The sequence below is a fragment of the Zalophus californianus genome, chromosome 10 (assembly GCF_009762305.2).
Source record: "Zalophus californianus isolate mZalCal1 chromosome 10, mZalCal1.pri.v2, whole genome shotgun sequence".
In the NCBI taxonomy this organism is placed as follows: domain Eukaryota; kingdom Metazoa; phylum Chordata; class Mammalia; order Carnivora; family Otariidae; genus Zalophus; species Zalophus californianus.
In genome coordinates this window covers 107,152,043-107,167,495 of record NC_045604.1, presented here as the reverse complement: position 1 = coordinate 107,167,495, position 15,453 = coordinate 107,152,043, and the positions used below count along the sequence as shown (strand labels likewise).

Genomic DNA, 15,453 nt, shown 5'->3' with positions numbered 1-15,453 from the left:
CTAGTCTGTTCCATTGGTCTATATGTCTGTTTTTGTGCCTGTACCATGCTGTCTTGGTGATCACTGCTTTGTAATAACAGCTTGAAATCAGGCAATGTGAAGCCCCCAGCTTTGTTTTTCTTTTTCAACATTTCTTTGGCGATTCTGGGTCTTTTCTGATTCCATAAAAATTTTAAGATTATTTGTTCCAGCACTTTGAAAAATGTCATTGGAATTTTGATCGGGATGGCGTTGAAGGTATAGATTGCTCTGGGTAGCATAGACATTGTAACAATGTTTATTCTTCCGATCCATGAGCATGGAATGTTTTTCCATCTTTTTGTGTCTTCAATTTTTTTCGTGAGTGTTCTGTAGTTCCTAGAGTATAGATCCTTTACTTCTTTGGTTAGGTTTATTCCGAGGTATCTTAATAGACAAGAAGGAAAAAGAGGAGGCCAAGGAAAAACGACTCAAAATCCATGAAAATAGAATCAGAGAAATAAGTGACACCATGAAACATTCCAATGTCAGAATTATTGGGATCTCTGAGGGGGTGGAGAGAGAGAAGACTAGAAGATATATTTGAGCAAATCGTAGCTGAGAACTTCCCTAATCTGGGGAATGAAACAAACATTCGTGTCCTAGAGGCAGAAAGGACCCTTCCCAAGAGCAAGAAAAATAGGCCAACACCCCGACATGTAATAGTAAAACTTGCAAATCTTAGAACCAAGGAAACCATCTTAAGGGCAGTTGGGGGAAGAGAGTCCTTACGTACAGAGGGAGGAACAACAGAGTAATGTCAGACCTATCCACAGAGACCTGGCAAGCCAGAAAGGGCTGGCAAGACATATTCAGGGTACTAAACAAGAAGAACATGCAGCCAAGAATACTTTATCCGGCAAGGCTGTCATTTAGAATGGATGGAGAGATGCAGAACTTCCAAGACCAGCAGAAACTGAAAGAATATGTGACCACTAAGCCGGCCCTGCAAGAAATATTAAGGGGGGTTCTATAAAAAGAGACCCCAAGAGTGATATAGAACAGAAATTCACAGGGACAATCTACAAAAACAAGGTCTTCACAGGCAACGTGATGACAATAAATTCATATCTTTCAATAATCACTCTCAACGTGAATGGTCTAAATGCTCCCATAGAACAGCAAGGGTTGCAGATTGGATAAAAAGACAGGACCCCTCCATATGCTGTCTACAAGAGACTAATTTTGAACCTAAAGGTACATCCAGACTGAAAGTGAAGGGATGGAGATCCATCTTCCATGCCAACCGACCTCAAAAGAAAGCTGGGGTAACAATTCTTATATCAGACAAATTAGATTTTAAACTAAAGACTGTAGTTAGAGACGCAGAAGGACTCTATATCATTCTTAAAGGGTCTATCCAACAAGAAGATCTAACAATTGTAAATATCGATGCCCCCAACATGGGAGCAGCCATCTACATAAGCCAACTGTTAACCAAAATAGTCATATTGATAACAATACATTAATTGTAGGAGACCTCAATACTCCACTCTCAGCAATAGACAGATCATCTAAGCAGAAAATCAACAAAGAACCAAGAGCTTTGAATGATACACTGGACCAGATGGACCTCATAGATATATACAGAACATTCCACCCTAAAACAACAGAATACTCATTCTTCTCAAGTGCACATGAAACTTTCTCCAGAATAGACCACATACTGGGTCACAAATCAGGTCTCAACTGATACCAAAAGGTTGAGATTATTCCCTGCGTATTCTCAGACCATAATGCTTTAAAACTGGAACTCAATTGCAAGAAAAAATTTGGAAGAAATTCAAACACTTGGAAGCTAAAGACCACTCTGCTCAAGAATGTTTGGGTCAGGGCACCTGGGTGGCTCAGTCGTTAAGCATCTGCCTTCGGCTCAGGTCATGATCCCAGGGTCCTGGGATTGAGCCCCGCATAGGGGTCCCTGCTCTGCGAGAAGCCTGCTTCTCCCTCTCCCACTCCCCCTGCTTGTGTTCCCTCTCTCGCTGTGTCTCTCTCTGTCAAATAAATAAAATCTTTTTTAAAAAAAAGTTTGGGTCAACCAGGAAATCAAAGAAGAACTTAAACAATTCATGGAAATCAATGAGAACAAAAACACATCAGTCCAAAACCTATAAGATACTGCAAAGGTGGTCCTAAGGGGGAAATACAAGCCTCACTCAAAAAAGTAGAAAAAGCCTGAATTCACCAACTAACTTTACACCTTAAAGAACTAGAGAAAAAGCAATAAACAATGCCTGAGCCATGCATTAGAAGAGAAATAATGAAGATTAGAGCAGAGATCAATGAATTAGAAACCAGAAACAGAGTACATCAGATCAACGAAACTAGAAGCTGGTTCTTTGAAAGAATTAGTAAGATCAATAAACGAAAATTAAAGAAAAAAGATCGATAAACCACTGGCCAGACTTATCCAAAAGAAAAGAGAAAGGACGCAAATTAATAAAATTATGAATGAAAGGGGAGAGATCACGACTAACACCAAGGAAATAGAAACAATTATTAGAAATTATTATCAACAACTATATGCCAATAAATTGAGCAACCTGGGTGAAATGGATGCCTTCCTGGAAACCTATAAACTCCCAAGACTGAAACAGGAAGAAATTGACAACCTGAATAGGCCAATAACCAGTAACGAGATTGAAGCAGTGATCAAAAACCTCCCAAAAAACAAGAGACCAGGGCCTAATGGATTCCCTGGGGAATTCTACCAAACATTCAAGAAGAAATAATACCTTTTTTTCTGAAGCTGTTTCAAAAAATAGAAACAGAAGGAAAGCTTCCAGACTCATTCTATGAGGCCAGCATTACCTTAAATCCCCAAACCAGGCAAAGACCCCATCAAAAAGGAGAATTTCAGACCGATATCCCTGATAAATATGGTTTCCAAAATTCTCAACAAAATCCTAGCTAATAGGATCCAACTGTACATTAAAAGGATCATCCATCACGACCAAGTGGGATTTATCCCTGGGATGCAAGGGTGGTTCAACATTCGCAAATCAATCAATGTGATAGAACACATTTATAAGAGGAGAAGAAACATATGGTCCTCTCAATTGATGCGGAAAAAGCATTTGACAAAATACAGCATCCTTTCCTGATTAAAACTCTTCAGAGTATAGGGATAGAGGGAATAGTCCTCAAGTTCATAAAATCCATCTATAAAAAACCCACAGCAAATATCATTCTCAATGGGGAAAAGCTGAGAAAAAAGCTTAAGTTCCTTAAGATCAGGAACACGTCAAGGATGCCCCCTCTTGCCACTATTGTTCAACATAGTACTAGAAGTCCTAGCAACAGCAATCGGACAACAAAAAGAAATAAAAGGTATTCAAATTGGCAAAGAAGAAGTCACAGTCTCTCTCTTCACAGATGACATGATACTTTATGTGGAAAATCCAAAAGACTCCACCCCCAAATTACTAGAACTCATACAGCAATCCAGTAATGTGGCAGGATACAAAATCAATGCAGAGAAATCAGTTGCTTTCTTATACACTAACAATGCAACTGTAGAAAGAGAAATTAGAGAAACGATTCCATTTTTTTTCTTTTTTCAAATTTTTATTTAAATTCTAGTTAGTATACAGTGCAATATTAGTTTCAGGAGTAGAATTCAGTGATTCATCACTTACATACAACACCTGGTGCTCATTACAGTAAGTGCCCTCCTTAATGCCCATCACCCATCTAGCCCATCCCCACCCTCTTCCCTCCATCAACCCTGAGTTTGTTCTCTATCGTTAAGAGTCTCTTATGATTTGTTCCCTTCTATTTATTTCCCCCCTCCCATATGTTCATCTGTTTTGTTTCTTAAATTCCACATATGAGTGAAATCATATGGTATTTGTCTTTCTCTACCTGACTTATTTCACTGAGGGAAGCATGTTTTGGCAGGGGTTACATTTTTAAAGAAATCAAAAGGAAATGAGAGAGTGTCTAGCAATTTCAAGGATTGGTCTTGGACTCTTCAGCCTCCAGAACTGTGAGAAAATAAAATGTTTGTTGTTTAAGCCACCTAGTCTATGGTATTTTTGTTATAGCAGCCCAAATGGACTAAGGTAATATTCTACAGTACTCAGGTACCTGAGAGCAAGTTAGAATACTGCATTGTGTGTTAACTACTTCATTTTTGCAGTAGTCATCGGGGATCTGGACCCTTGAAAAGCCTTAGAGGTTTATGCTGATCAACTTAAGGAGCTTATCCCATTCCACTCTTATATTCAGGGCAACGGCAATTGCTGAGTGAGAAGCTCTCTCCCCAGCACTCTTCTCAGAGCCTTAGCTACCTCCTTATTCCGTAGAGTATAAATCAGAGGATTCAGCTTGGGTGTAATGATGCTATAGAACACGAAACCAACTTTATCTTGCAATGGGTTTGCTGGGACCTGGGCCTCATCTATGAGAAGATGCAGGCACCAAACCAGAAGGAAACCACAATGAGGTGAGAGCTACAAGTAGCAAAGGCATTTCTCTTACTCCCAGCTGCACGCATCTGCACTGTGGAGGATAAAGGCAGAGGATGTAGAAACCAGCAAAATGGGGAGGAGGAGAGGTAGGACACTGTTGATGTACACTGTGGTCTCATGAACAGTGATGTCGCCACACACCAACTTCACAACAGCTGGAAACTCACAGTAGAAGTGGTGGATTTTTTGAGACCCACAGAAAGGGAAGTGCATCAAGATCACTGTGTGAATTAGAGAGTTTGTGGATGCTCCCAACCACGACGTGACAGCCATCATCTGTCCCACCTTTCTGTTGATGAGAACAGTATAACGAAGTGGATGACAAATGGCAACAGAGCGGTCATAGGGCATGAGAGCTAAGAGAAGACACTCAGCACCACCCAGAGACAAATAGAGGAAGTGCTGGGTGGCACAACCCACAAAGGAGATGGTCTTCTTGCCAGATGGGTAGTTGGTAGCCATCGTCGGGATGGTTGTGGAGACATGCATCAGATCCATGAGGGCGAGCTGGCTGAGCAGGAAGTACATGGGTGTATGAAGCTGGGCATCAGCACAGATGAGAATAGTGAGCATGTTGCCACTCGCTGCAATAAGGAAGACCACTATGGCTACGGAGAAAAGGAAAAGGTGGATGAGAGAGTCATCAAAGAGGCCTTCAAGGATGAAGTCTGCCAGAGAGGTCTGATTCCTCTGCCACATCTCCCCTTTCTCAGTGTCTGGGGAAAGAGGAAGTAGAGATGAAGTGCGATTTCAGAAAAAACAGAGTTTAGCACACCTGACAGTAAGCACCTTCTGATCTACCAAAGAATTTGTGAAGAGAATTTTTTTCTATTTCTGATTCTTCAACAGCGCTAATTATTGAAATAACTTAAAAAAAAAGACCTTCAAATCTCTGCACAAACATGATAACTCTGAAATTCCAGAATATCTAGATTCTATTAAGTGCCAAACTTCGAAACAAGAGTCTCTCCTCATTAAGGAAGAAAAAATATATATATATATATACACTAAATTTTATACATACTGATATATACTATTTTATAAGTATATATGTGTATAATTTTATAAGTACAAATGTATATACATATACACTTAATGAATTGTTCAGAAACTTGGCCTTACACAATTGTGAAAGCTGGTTAAGCAGTCTATATAAGGCTCTCACCTTTGTGTCTGATAGTGGAACTTGAAGTCCATTGGGCAAGTGGTAAGGAAGGGAAAATGGATATAAAGTGCATTAGATCATGAGCAGGCAGGAACCCACAAGCATGAGCTATAATAACCCCACAAAGGCAGACTGAAACCCATGTTAGTTCTTGTTGACTCTGGAATTGGTGGTATGGTTATTGTGCAGAAACTGGGGTCCTTCCTAGTGAAGCTAACCATGCACACCTGGCCCAGAAGTCAGAGAAGCTAAAGGAGGATCCAGGGGGAGGTAGAGCAACCGCAGGTCCAGTTGCTACTTCACACCAATGAGATAAGTCAGCAGATCAGCAACAACATATGTAAACTACAAAATGGCTCCTTCCCTTCTGCCCTTTAAATCTCCCTTGGAATCTCTCCTATGGCCTACTTTCTCCAGAAATACACAAAAATGGAAATTCTGAGAAATGTAGTTCACCCTAGCCAAGCTGACACATTACAAGACCACCAGAGCCCATCCCCTGTTGGTCTGACATTCATACACATCTCCTTAAGCCAACAAACACAACAATGTCATCCTTCTGCCTAACATAACTATCCTGCATACAACCAAAAATGTGTGACATATTCATATAATATTCATATAAAATATTATATACATATTTGTATAAAATATATTCATATAAAACAATACCCATTACACAAAATAAGTCATCCTATCTAAGTGCCAACCCATTCTGTGGACAGCACTCTTTCAGTCACTCCTGTTCATGCCAATGGACTCACAAGCAAAGTGGCCAGAGCCGCAGGGATGGAGGCTACACATGAGCTGAGCAACATGGACCTCCACTCAACAAGACCAGTCTAGCTACAGCCACTGCTGGGTGCCCAGTCAGCCAACAACAGAGACCAACACAGAGTCCCTGATATGGCAGCATTCACCAGGGGAATCAGCCAACTACTTGGTGGCAGACTGATTATGTTGGACGGCTTCCATTGTGGAAGACATTACTTTGTTCTTACTGGAATAGACACTTACTTTGGATATGGTTTTGCCTTCCTTTCCTACTGTGCTACTGCCACAACTACCATCTATGGACTTACAGAATGCTTTCTTCAGCATAAACGTATTCCAAGAAGCATTGCTTCTGACTAAGGAACTTCTTTCACAATACATGAAGTGTGGGATTGGGCCCATGCTCATGGAATCTAATAGTTTTACCATATTCTCCATCATCCTGAAACAACTGACTTGATAGAACGGTAGAACAGCCTTGGGCGCCTGGGTGGCTCAGATGGTTAAGCGTCTGCCTTCGGCTCAGGTCATGATCCCAGGGTCCTGGGATCTGGTCCCGCGTCAGGCTCCCTGCTCCTCGGGAGCCTGCTTCTCCCTCTGCCTCTCTCTCTCTCTCTCTCTCTCTCTCTCTGTCTCTCATGAATAAATAAATAAAATCTTTAAAAAAAAAAAAAAAAGAACGGTAGAACAGCCTTTTGAAGACTCAGTTACAGCAACAGCTAGTTGACAATACCTCCCATTGCTGGAGCAATGTCTTCCAGAATGTGCTATATGCTCTAAATCTGTAGCTATGGTGCTGTTTCTCCCATCACAAGGGTTCACAGGACCAGGAATCAAGAGGTGGAAATGGGAGTGAGTCCTCTCACTATAGTGTCTATAACTATGATCCACCAGCAAAATTTTTGCTTCCTGTCCCTGCACTTTTAGCCTTTGCTGGTTTAGAGGTCTTGGGCCCAAAGGGAGTTCATCCACCAGGTAACACAACGATTCCATTTACCGAGAGTTGAGACTGCCACCCTGCCACTTTGGGCTCTAATACCACTGAATCAACAAGCAGAAGAGGTTATTCTACTGGTTTTGTGTGATTGATCCTGACCGGTAAGGAGAAACTGAGTTGCTACTATACCATGGGGATGAGGATGAGCATGTCAGGAATGTAGGATATTTTCTAGGGTACCTCTCTGGACTCAAATGTCCTGTGAAAGAAGTCAGTGGAAAGCTACAACAACCCAATTCAGACAGGACTGCTAATGGCCCAGATTCTTCAGGAATGAAGGTTTAGGTCACTCCACAGTCAAGGAACCATGACCAACTGTGGACAAAGGGAATATGAAATGAAAAGTAAAAGAAGACAGTTATAAACACCAGCCATGACCATGAGAGCAGCTGCAGAAACAAAAAGTGTAATAGTTATAGGCATTTCTTCCTTATTTTGATATGAACATTTTGTATATGTTATATTACCCGTATGTTTTGGTTTTCTTCCCCTTGGTCATCCCTTTTTCTAACATCAGATATATTAACATAGTTAACTTCAATCAGTATTTAAATTATGGGATATAAAAGGAGTGTAAATGAGATAGTAGAATGAATTTCCTATCAAGGTAAAAAGGGGATTTTGTGTCCTCTTATGGGGAAATGCTTGGTGTGTTTTATATCCTCTTCTTAGCAAAAGGTTAATATGTTTTTGGTTGTATATGGGATAGGTGTATCATGTTAGGTGGAAGAGTAATTTGGTATTGCCTTTATTTGGAGATTAAATATGGTTTAAAGAGTTGTGTGAAGGTGCCAAGTGGACACATAACAAAACCACCATATTTATATAGCTGAACACAAATAAGAGATATGTCCTGGGTAGACCTGAGAGCCTTCAAATCAGACTGATAAAACCAGGGTTATAACATTTAATCTGCCAGATTTTCCAGTCAGCCCTTTATGTAATTCTTATGTGAATACGGATCCTAATGGAAGCCCAACTCAATAATAGTCCAAATCGATCCCCAGAATATCCACACCAGCCCTCTTTGTGTTTTTCCTCCCCAACATTTTCCTAGATTTTCAGGCATTCCAGATTATCTACTTAAATTTTAAAGCAGATAACTCAACTCAACGTGTTCTTCAGAGTATAACTTGACCAGTAAGAAAGCGACCCCATTTATTATTCTCTCTCCCCATATTAATGCAGCCTAGGATTATCTTTTTGGCCACCACCTCCTATTGCTATTGCAAACTTAGCCTCTCGTGGACTAAGAGCCCAACTTTCTCCATGCTCCCTCCAATCATTCCAACCCAATCAAAACACCCGCATATTTTGCTTTTACTTAGGTATCCATACTCTCCCCTATCTCCTTCCTCCTCAGTTTCCAGCTTTCTCTGTAAGGCTCCATAGTGTAAGCTTTTCCATCACCTGATTCATGTCTCCCTTCTTCTCTTAGGCAAATTTCCTGATAATTTCCCGTTCTGATTTGTAGCCCTCACGTGACTTTTTCTTCGGCCTTCTCTGGCAACTTTCTACATGGACCAACTGAATATCATCCTGTGACTAAAGAGATGAGGAAATAAGCTGACAATGCTAGAGGATGCCCTAGCTTCTAATAAAGGTTTCCTAGACACCTCAAGCCCCAGTATTAGCTTACCTGGCATTCCCTCTGCAGAGACTTGTGGGCAGAACAAGTACAGAAGTGGAACGGAGAGCGCTGAATAGGTCCACACTGACTCACACACTGGCTACTGATCATTCAAACAGGTCTTTCCTGAGGTGTTCATCAGACTTCCTTGTCTGATTCTGAAAATCTCCATTTACTGGTGGAATGTATTTTCCTACACAGTCACCATTGTTGACACTAATTACCCTAGTGACTGAGTATCACCAGGAGCAATAATAACTGTAATTCTATAATGCTCTTGTAATCTGTGCTCAGATTTTGAACTCCAGTAGTACACATCAGGACAGATTAAGTAACTAAACTTCTTTAACCTGTACCAGTGGGGCCTTTGAATCATGCATATGCTTCCTCTGCCTCTAAACATATATCTGAGCCACTGCTCATCCCAAAATGGCAATGCAAGCTTGGGCAATAAGAATTTGCATTAATGTGACCTGATTAAGAAGCTACATTAAATACTAGTGTAATCATCAGTGAGCCCAGAGTCTAAAGAAAATCTGTTTTGGATTTTCTCCTATTTTTAATCACTTAAGGCACTCTCTTCTTAGCTTTATACCTTCTTTCCTGATTAATAAAATAAGAAAAAAAATAAAAATAAGAATTTTTTCTAGCACTGGCATTTTTAGAATAAGCCCCTTCTTAACTACATGAACGATTCTTCAGCAGGAATCATAGGGGTTAGAATAAGGATAAACTTGACCTGACATGGACCAATCTTGAGGACAGAGGAGCACCATCTGTGAGAAACAGAACATCCCCCTAACCCAGGAGACCTATGATGTCAGCTGAGGCAAACTGAGGACACCAAATATATGGCATCAGGGATCCCAACCCAGAGGACACATCGTGAATCTCTTCTGGAAACCATTACTCAAGATGCCAATTAGACTTGTCATATGCATCGAGATAAGCATTCCCAAAAGGCTTTGCTTGAAGTTTGCTTGTAGGGGTCAGGGGAATGAGCTCTTTTGAGGAGTGTTAGTCTGAAGATAACATGGGAATGTCTTCTCCAAGGGCCAATTAACCATAGAGTCAAATAATCCTTAGAGTCCTGGCTTGTTTTTCATCTTAGAACCCAGATCTCTCTAGCCCCTTTCCATCCAACCCTTTTGAGAGCACAGTCTGGGAATGATCTAGTCCCTATTTGCCCACGACACACTTTAGAGGGTTTCCCCATGTGCCATATCATAGAAAAGAAATCAAGGACAGGAGGCAGGCAGTTACCACTAGTCTTTCCCACCCTGACTGGGCCGAACTCCAATTTTACAGACTACATTAATACGTGAAGAGATTTCAGATGCAGAAGTTAAAAAAGAAAATGACACATCTATACATCTTCTTTTTCATTTACTACCATCTCATTCTCATACCCTGCTCTTCCTCCCCATTACAGGGATATGTTGAGCTATTCTTTCTCTATCTCAACCCAGACACTAAAATGTCTTACTTCACTGAGCTTAGCTTGTTGTTTATTCTTTGAGTAGATTCAGTGTATCATTACTTTCTTCAAAACCTACTGTTGGGGCACCTGGCTGGCTCAGTCACTAGAACATGTGACTCTTGACCTCACGGTTGTAAGTTTGAGCCCCACATTGGGTGTAGAGATTACTTAAAAATAATTAAAAAAAAAAAACCTGTCCAGTACTTTTACCTGGTACTCTCACTCACCAGAATGTAATCTCTCTCTAAGCAAGGCAGCTATACCATTTATATAATTCATTAATTTATTTGAAGAATATTTGATGAGCATCTGCTGTGTCCCAAGCCCTGTATTGGGTAGCATGTGTACAGTGATTAACATGCAAGCATAGTCCCTTTCCTCATGGGACTTACAGATAAAGCAAATAAATAAATATATCATGTTGGACTAAGAGTTTGCACTAATCAATACTCTTGCGACAATACTCAAGTGACATAAAACAAAACTTATACTATCTTAAGGGTATGGAATCATAGCAATGAATGGGATAGAACTGATCTCAGAATCAGCTAGATTCAGTAACATGAATAATGCGTCTTCTTTTCCCATCTTTCATCTTGGCTTTGGCTCTCCATGTTGATATTCTCAGGCATTTTTTTTTTTAAGATTTTATTTATTTGAGAGAGAGCACGAGAGGGAAGAGGGTCAGAGGGAGAAGCAGACTCCCCGCTGAGCAGGGTGCCTGACACGGGACTCGATCCCGGGACTGCAGGATCATGACCTGAGCTGAAGGCAGTCGCCTAACCAGCTGAGCCACCCAGGCGCCCTCAGGCATTTTTATACAGAGAGTATACATATACCTACATACATACTCTGATGCTATACCTAGAGCTTCACATCCAATGCTCCACTACCTCCAATTCAGAAAACTCCAGGGAAAAACCTGTTCAACAGTTTAGCCTGGTGGCCACCCCTTGGAGCAATCACTGTGTGCCAGAGCCTGAAGTCAAATAATGGACTTGCCTGGGACAGGTGCCCACCTCTTGCAGGGGTTGGAGAAGTAGGGTGGTAATGGAACCACCGGAATCACATGGATCTGGAGCAAAGTGGTATCACAAAGAAACTGTGGTTGTGAAGGTGTGACTTTAACAGAAGTAGGAAAAGAGGCCATAAAGGACAAAACAGTGCATGCCCCCCTACTGAAGCGTGATAAAGAAGAATTCACTATGCCAGAGTAAAGCAGGGAGGCCACTATGTAGACTGGGTCACAAGGGAAAGCCTCTTTAAAGAAGTGGCATCAGGGCAGCTTGGGGGTGGCTCAGTCAGTTAAGCATCCAACTTGTGATTTCGACTCTGGTCGTGATCTCATGGGTCGTGAGATCCAGCCCTGTGTGGGGCTCTGCACTCAGCGGGGAGTCTGCTTGAGATTCTCTGTCTCCCTCTGCCCCTACCCCCACTCATGCACACTCGCTCTCTTTCTCAAATACATAAATCTTTAAAAAAAAAAAAAAAAAGTGGCCCCTAGGCTAAGATCTCTGAATCAGGGTAAGGGTTACCCAGGTAATCAAAAGCAAAAAGAGGTCCAGATAAAGGCAAAGACATGCAAAACCCATGAGTTGAGACCATTCATGGTGTACCTGAAGAGCTGAAAGGAAGCCAAAGTGACAAGGAGGTACAGTGAGGAGAGAGGTAGGAAATGACATCAGGGAAGTAAGCATGAATCCAAAAAGAGAAAAAACAAGCCCTAGAAGATTTTATTCAGAGTTTTTAGAAAGCTTCTTAACAAGATAAAACTTACCTGTTTTAAGGTCACACTAGATGATGCATAAGGGTGGACATACACCAGTGGATAAGAACAGAGGCAGGGTGGCCATTTATGAGGCTGTTCCTCTATTCCAAGGAGAAGCAATAGTGCTTTGGCCTAAGATTGTAGCAGGGAATAATTTCAAGATATTTTAGGAGGGTGCCATTAACATAACCTGATGATTTATTTAATGTGGGAGTTGAGCATAAGGGACTCCCACAATAGAAGATTAACAAAACTGCTTTTTAAAACAGGTTTAAGGATATCATGTAAAATTATTAATGAGAGAAACTACTAGGACAAAAATACACAACTTTCTTAAATTTCAGAACTATTTAAAAAGTAGATAATGTATAAAGATTTAAATAAGAGCAGAAGACATATGACTACAGTGTGACAGAATTCAGGACAAAGATAGCTGGGCTATTAATAAATGTAAACAGACTTCCCCAGTTATTAACAGAAGAGGATTTTCAAATTAGGTCATAAAGCAAAATTGAACTCTATGCAATATATTTATTTTTTACTGTAACTCTAAAAAAGCAGTTCATAAAGCTAAAAATAAGAGGGCAGAGCTAAATGAAAATTTTAAAAGCTAAGGATTCTGATCTTACCATCTGAAAAATTGGAATTCAGTTCCAAACTCAAGAAAGACAAAACACTGTAATATTAAAGGGTATTCTCTGAAGTGTGGATAACATCAAAATTTTAATCTGTAAGAGACTGTAAAAGTGGGTGCAATCTATAATGAAAATATGAGCAGTTATGAAATGTAAGCAACAACACTTAATAAAGCAAATTATAGGAACTAGAAGGAGATAGTCACTGGAGGAAGAAAACTTTAATCCACCTCTCAGTCTAAGATGAGGGGGACAAAGACATAAGTCAAGACTAAGGAAAGATACTTCACCAACATAAGAAGATAGCTCGAACCTGGGTGCTGCAGTGATTAAACAGAGGATTATAGGGTCACAGACCCTGAGTTCAAATCCCAATTCTACTACTTACTGGCTGTGTGGTCTCAGGCAAGTTACTTCAACAACTGTGCTTATTTCCTCTTGAAAAATGATGGTAAAAATAATACATACTTCACAGAATTTTATGAGAATTCAGTAAGTTAATATGTCTAAAACACATAGAATAGTGTCATGGTGCCTGTTACATAGTAAGTGCTATGTAATTGTGAGCTATTATATCCACAATAATGAATGTAAGCTCTGTGAGGACAGTGATTTGTCTGTTTCCTTCACTGATGTATTCTCAGTACCTAAAACAGAATTTGAGTTTTATGACCACAAATAATTTTATATAACCACATTACCAAGAGTGGTTAGGAAAAAAGCCAAAATTTAACCTATCTGAATTTCTCTGCTCATACAGCCACGTTACTTTATGATAATGTATATTACACATTTAAGTTGTACAATTTAGAATATGACAAGTTTTAAGGTACTCAAGAATTCCAATTAAGTAAAATCTGTTGTCTAGTGAAAACAGATTCAGAACAAGAGGGAAAGAGATGATTCAAGCATGAGAAAAATCCTTTTCTAATTGCTTAAAACATATTTGTAGGGACTTTGCTTCTGAAGATGGAGCAAGATGGGTGCGATTTTCCCTTCTGCGTGAAATAACAACAACAACAAAAAAAAAACCTGCACAAAATGTATGAAACCACAATTTAAGACACTGGACATCAGATTTTTTAAAAAAGGACAGTGATCCCTGCCTTAAGAGTTTCAGGCTTCATGCTGGAAGAAACCAGGTGGAACCAAACCAACTACCTGATTTGAGAAGATAAGAGTAGATAGTCTGAAAATTCCAAGCTTACTGGAATTTGTAGAGCAGAGTATGCTAGAGAGAGGAAAACTGCACAGAGCGTGAAACCCAGAGATGCGCAGGAGCTTTCCCCTGGGTATTTAGCAGAGTATTGACCAGCATATGTGCTTGATGCAACTATCCAAGACTTGGAACAGTACTTGGACCTGAACCAGGCCAGGAGTAGTGCCTGTTCCCACCACCAAATCAGAAAACCAGTTTCAGAGTATGGGTGTAATATGCAGAAGGGTCTTGAGGAGTAATTAGACACAGACTACACCCTGCTAAGGTTCTGCCCAACAAATCCTAAAAAGCAAGATCCAGAAGGATTCAGTTCCCAATACCCTAACTGCATTCCAGAACAAAGGTTGAGGGTAGATTCAGATTTTTCAAATATGTACACTGTAAACCCTATAGCAATGACTAAAAATGTCTTTAAAAGAAGTATAGATAATAAGTAGAGGAAATAAAATGAATTTTATTTTTTAAATACATAATAAAACTAGAGGCAGAAAAAGGAAGAAACTAATAAAGAACTAGCAAAACAATATTTTTTATCCAACTATATCAAACAGTAGCATTTTTTTTTTTGCAGTTTTATACCTTTATTTGACAATCAGCAGTTAGTTCTCATCCACATTATCTGTAGATTTTTGAAAGTGGTGACAGGTACATTGGTAAACAACATAGAGCTTGTTGGTGAATCTTCATCCTGGTTTTTTTGGATAATCACACATGGATATGGTATGGAACATTCCTTATTCCTTTGGTCCTGACAGCTTTGTTGAGCCTGGTGTCAATGGGCACATCTTGAGTTCCCATCTCCTTCATGGAAAATTCCCAGATTTCTCTGAGTGCCCAAGGGGCACGCTTCTTGAAACCCACTCCATGGATGCTTGTCAATGTTGATGGTGTAGTCTCTACCTCGTTGATAGAACAGCCCTTCTTCTCACCACCCTTCTTTGAGAGAGTATTCTGCCGGGCCCAGGTTGGAAACAAACAGTAACTTTTTTTCTCATCACAGCAAATGCGCTCTTTAATACCCATCACCCATCTAGCCCATCCCCCACCCACTCCCTCCATCAACCCTGAATTGGTTCTCTATCATTAAGAGTTATTTATGGCTTGTTTCCCTCTCTCCTCTTTTTCCTTACCCCCTTCCCAAATGTTCATCTGTTTTCTTTCTTAAATTCCTCATATGAGTGAGATCAAATGGTGTCTTTCTCTGACTTACTTCTCTTAGCATTATACTCTCTAGTTCCATCCATGTTGTTGCAAATGCCAAGATTTCATTCTTTTTGATGGGTGAATAATATTCA

At 40.2% G+C, this 15,453-nt stretch overlaps 1 protein-coding gene across 1 annotated transcript; it reads right to left on the bottom strand.

The window, feature by feature from the left end:
* Nucleotides 1-3,811: 3,811 nt before the first annotated feature.
* Nucleotides 3,812-5,415, bottom strand: LOC113932026 (olfactory receptor 2AE1). Its single transcript, XM_027610379.2, is given in 3 exon segments — nt 3,812-4,402; nt 4,405-4,520; nt 4,522-5,415. Coding segments are annotated over 3 exon segments (942 nt in total). The 5' UTR covers nt 5,190-5,415; the 3' UTR covers nt 3,812-4,244.
* Between the last annotated feature and the right edge of the window lie 10,038 nt (nt 5,416-15,453).